Genomic DNA, 4,873 nt, shown 5'->3' with positions numbered 1-4,873 from the left:
GAAATTTTGGTTTCTATATGACATTCTTGTCTATTGGATTGTAGCCCATTTGTCAGATCTTTTCAACTCTTAACTTTTAAATTTGTGCTTAAGATTAGTCTCTTCATCTCCTCCCCACTTCTTTAATTTCAAAATCTCTCCCTCCTTTAAAAAATCTTATTTGCTTGTATTTACTAAACTTAGACATTATTGCAATTTAGAAACTTTGGCCTTATGCCATCGCATTTTTAAACTCTTTTCTTAATCAAATTTATAAATGAACTTAACTATACTTAACTTAAAATTTCAAAAGCCAAAAAGAACTAATACTCATTCAAACCATTTTTAGGCCTCTTGTCCCTTTGTTAAACTTAAACTTTTGTTAAAAGCAATCCACTTACTTTGAAGTTGATACCATAAACTACGAGGTTTTGATCCCTCATTCTTATGTTGGTACGTAGGCACAAGTCTGAAGGTCTTGTCAAACACAAAAATATAATTAATGAATTATTTTCTCATCCCCCCACTCTATTTATTGCAAACATCATTTTGTACAAAAACACGTATGCATGCAAGAAAGGGCTCCCTAGGAGTACCTAGGACACTTTGGGTTCTAACACCTTCCCTCTGTGTAACCAACCCCCTTACCTGTAATCTCTGGCATTTTATTAGTTTTGATTTGAAAACTTCTTATCTTTTGGGTTTTGTTCGTACTTTTCCCTTTGGAAACAATAAAAGCGCGGTGGCGACTCTGGTTTAATTGACGTTAAGCTTATTCATAGCTTGATGGTCATGAATTTACCGCTACAGTACCTATGAGAATATCATCAAGCTCATCCTTCTTGTCTTCAAATGTTCTTGATCTCTTGTTGCTAGCTTCAAGGTCTCGGTCTTTCTCTTGACGTTCATCCTTCATATTTTCATTTTCCAAAGTGGTTCGATTAAGCTTAAGTTGTAACTCAGAGTTTTCTAATTCAAGCTCCTTAATTTTGGCATTGAGCTTTTCAACGTCTTCAGGTAATATAGGTTCTGGCTCGGGAATTGAAGGAAAAATAGAGGGATCAAATGGAAATTGGAGCTTAACCACTTAAACTCTCTCTCTTACCCAACGAGTGTAAGACTCTTTCACAAGGACATTCCTCTTTCCAAACTCCTTACCCCTTCTAACAATTATTTTCCAGGATTTCTTAATCTTTTTCACAATTGGGTTGTCTGCATCAATGTCGTGCAAAATGAAAGGCTCTAAAGCTTCAACTTTTGGAGGTCCGTTCATGGAGTAACCGTGTTGCATCAGGGATAACATAGGGTTGTAGTTGATGCAACCGCTAGTCCCTATCAAAAGTAAATTAGGAAAGTCTCCAATGCTAACAATAATATTCGGGGTCTCCCAATCTCTGATATACCATTTGACATGGTTGGCAATAATGGAGGTTAACTTCTGAGAGGGTTTAAGTGTTTTTGAGGTGTAGGGTCCTTTTTCGGGCATGTGAGATCTGAACGAAGTATGCAACAACTGTTCGCAACATAAAAGGGTTCCCCCTTTCTTCTCACGACGCTCATGGAGGGCGTAACAGATATCAACTAAGAGAAAAGGTACTGGATTACCAGAGAGGAAGATTCTTACGGCCACATGATCTACGAAACTGCCGAGATTTGGAAACAGTACTATCCCATAAACCAATAGGGCTAGCACGACATGGAATGCTTTCTGTTTTCCATCTTTCTCCAACTTCACAGCTTGTTCTTCCAAAAACCATCTAGAAAAACCATTTAAGACTCCCTTCTTATCCCAATTACTTATAACCAATTGGACCTCCAGACCCAAAACTGAAGTTATTCTCTTGGCAGTGATACCTTCATCAAACTTGGGAAATGGATCATGGTCCCTCAAATTCCGGCCCACAATTCTCTCTAACTCTTCCAAAGTAGGAGCTAATTAGAAGTTAGAAAAGGTGAAACAACGTAGAGGTGGGACATAGAATTGAGCTATAGTCACAGTTGTCATTGGTTCCATCTTTTCATTCAAAATACTCAGGATCCTCACATAATCGTCCACCAATTCAGTGAGCGTGATCACTTTGACACTCAACTTCTTCAAACTGTCAAGGTCCACTTTCTTGTACTTGAATTGAAAAGTGTTTCTTCTTACATGATTCATTTCCTCTTGCAAATGACTTAGATCCCTGAAACAAATGGAAGACGACTAAGAGCTTTGCTTTCTATGCATATGCAGTGAATGTAGATGAAATGCAATTTTTTTAACAGGTTCAAAGGTTCGAGGTAACGAATGAATTTGATTGATTTCCAAAACATGTCCTCGCAGGGTATGATCTAAGGCTTTTACAAAGGACCCCGGAGTTATGGATCCACAAGAATGTTTGACACTTATGGAAAATTCATGCCGCGTATCAACTCTTCCAAGGGAATTTATTCTAGGCGAGGTTTTCATATCGATCCTAACGAGGCATTCACCTCGCGAATCCATACTCTGTAACCAACAACTTCATTTCTAGACATGGTTCTAGAGTCATGGATTCACAAGTATCTTCGACGGTTACGACAAATTCTTTTCGTACACCAATTCCTTCGTAAGAATCTATTCTGAGTGATGTTTTCGTATCGATCCTAACAAGGTATTCACCTTGCAAATCCACACTACGTAACCATCATTATTAGTTGGCTAAAAAGGTTCAATGTTCTAAAAGGTCCTTAGAGTCATGGACCCCTTTAAAAACATCAAAGCTAACAAGGTATTCACCCCATGCGACAACATTTTAAAAAGGATCTACTCTAAGTGAGGTTCTCATGCCGACCCTTACGAGGTATTCACCTCACGAGTCCGCACTACTCAACCATCATCCTATCTTATGTTTCCTCTCAAGACTCGGGTATAAAGTCTCTACCTCAAGGTTTTGCAATCAGATATCCAAGTACCAATGGTCTAATAGAGCCATATAACAATATAACAATAATGAAAGCATAAGGTAAAGAAAATCCATATAAGTAAACAAACATAAGCACACACGACAACCTAACTAGGTCTGACTCACTTAGAAATGGGAGTTTCCCCAGCAGAGTCGCCATCTGTCGCACCTCGAAAAATTAGAACGACCTCGTGAAGCGCAATTGCATGCTCACTGGATGGACTTAACAAAGTCCCCATCGATATTTATTTATTCCCATAGAGGGAAAGGGAAAATGTCGAATAAAACCCCTAAAGAAGGACAAAGATAAGGTCATCATAACCAATAACAGGGTTCGGGAGTCGGTTACGCAAGGGGAAAGTACTAGCACCCTTCACGTCCGTTGTACTCAACAGAAACCGTTTGGTTAGTTGTACGTGTTAGTGTTTGTTTATAATTTAGGATTCTCAAGTTATTAAGAGGGTAAAGAAGAGGACAAAAGGTTTTTTTAGTGGGCCTGACAAGATTTAGCAATCCTGCTCCTACGTATCTCAAAAGAGAAGTCAAGGCATATGTGGTTCTGGGTAAAAAAAGTTTGTAGTTGATCAATTTTAGCGAAAGCTATCTTGTATTAATCAACGAAAAGCATTGTTTTACCCAAAACAAGTAAGAAGCGGACATTTGCACCACATTGAATGGATTTACAAATCACATTCACGCCACTTATCTCAACTCAACAGTTATGGATGAAACATTGTGTTTCATCTGCTTATGACAAAATGTCTTTCATTTCTGAAAAGGTTTTTTAGGTTGTGCCAAAAGGCAAAAAAGTTTGAATGAGTTTGATGAATTTTTGGCGATGGCAAGAGCTTGGATTAGAGAGATATCCATCTTGAATCCTAGTCTCAGGAGCTCATGGTATTCACCCCGTTCCGTTTCCATCTTTATTAAAAAAGTGTTTTGAATATTTTTATGTATTTTTGAAGTTTGATTGGGAAAATACATTCGATGTTGGTCGAGGTTTGTTTATGGTTATAAAAAAAATTGAAGTGGTTTTATGGTTTGAAAAATAATTTGAATGTGGATGGTTGACAAATTGAGATAATGGAAACGGTTTGAAAAAAAAGTTTCAAATGGGTTGGTTTTGAGATAACTTTGAAAATAGGTGGACGTTGGATCAAGCTTTTGACTTGCCTTGCAAAATAGTTTTGAAAATGATTTTGGGTAAGTAATTAGAAACGAATTTAAATCAATGGTTAAATATGATGGATACAAATGTTAACGGGAAGGGTGCGATTTGGATCGCAAAGGGGTGCGAGTTCAAGTGTAGTGACACAAGCTCAAGCACAAGGCGTAGATCAAACGCCACAAGAACCGAATGTACGTACAAGCATTCAACAATGATAAAAAAAATTAATTAAAAAAAGTACAAGAGCATACACAATATTTACATCACACATCCAAAAAAAATGAATCGAAAAAGTAAAGCGAAAAGGAAAGTGCACGGGTTAAAATCATGACGCAAAGATGCGAATCAAAGTCGCGTACACGAAGACGTGCAAAGCTACCACAAGAAATTAAACCGGATCTAAACATGACGATGTTAGGTCGTTGAAAAATTAGCACAAATCAAAATAGCAAATTGCTAACGCGTAAGCGATCATCGTAAGTCGAATCAATAAATAATAATATAATAAAAATCAAATTAAAACACAAAACTGTAAATCGAAACGCGAATTGGTAAGCGGATCGTCGCTATGCTTAACCATCAGACGCCTGTACAAGATCGAAATACAATGATAATCAATTAAAAGTATCATACATAAACCGATAAAGTCAACCAATCGTTTGCTACACTTAACGTGATCATCGCAATATGGATCGAAATCGTGTGGATCTAAATTTATCAAAAAGAAACGCAACGAAAAAGGAATTTAAAAAGTGTTAAGCAAAAAACCAACAATGTTGCTAAGGTAAAAATGCGATCATCG

The 4,873-nt window shown here is 37.3% G+C and overlaps 1 protein-coding gene across 1 annotated transcript; it reads right to left on the bottom strand.

The window, feature by feature from the left end:
• Positions 1-769: 769 nt before the first annotated feature.
• On the bottom strand, positions 770-2,137 carry LOC127095168 (uncharacterized). The gene is made up of 3 exons (XM_051033898.1): positions 2,011-2,137; positions 1,085-1,911; positions 770-1,012 (listed from the first exon to the last, which is right to left on the bottom strand). Exons 1-3 carry the CDS (start codon positions 2,135-2,137, stop codon positions 770-772), a joined length of 1,197 nt encoding a protein of 398 aa, XP_050889855.1.
• Between the last annotated feature and the right edge of the window lie 2,736 nt (positions 2,138-4,873).

This window comes from Lathyrus oleraceus, chromosome 6 (assembly GCF_024323335.1).
Source record: "Lathyrus oleraceus cultivar Zhongwan6 chromosome 6, CAAS_Psat_ZW6_1.0, whole genome shotgun sequence".
Taxonomy (NCBI): domain Eukaryota; kingdom Viridiplantae; phylum Streptophyta; class Magnoliopsida; order Fabales; family Fabaceae; genus Lathyrus; species Lathyrus oleraceus.
Note: the sequence above shows the minus strand (reverse complement) of the source record. Positions and strands in the feature narration are given on the sequence as shown.

Excerpts from the sequence above, each read along its gene's own strand:
- LOC127095168 (XM_051033898.1), bottom strand. The coding sequence starts at position 2,137 with ATGAATCATGTAAGAAGAAACACTTTTCAATTCAAGTACAAGAAAGTG. Across the intron at positions 1,912-2,010 it reads CGATTATGTGAGGATCCTGA|CTCCTACTTTGGAAGAGTTA; the intron begins GTATTTTGAATG and ends ACTTCTAATTAG. Across the intron at positions 1,013-1,084 it reads AAGAGTCTTACACTCGTTGG|CCAGAACCTATATTACCTGA; the intron begins GTAAGAGAGAGA and ends TCAATTCCCGAG.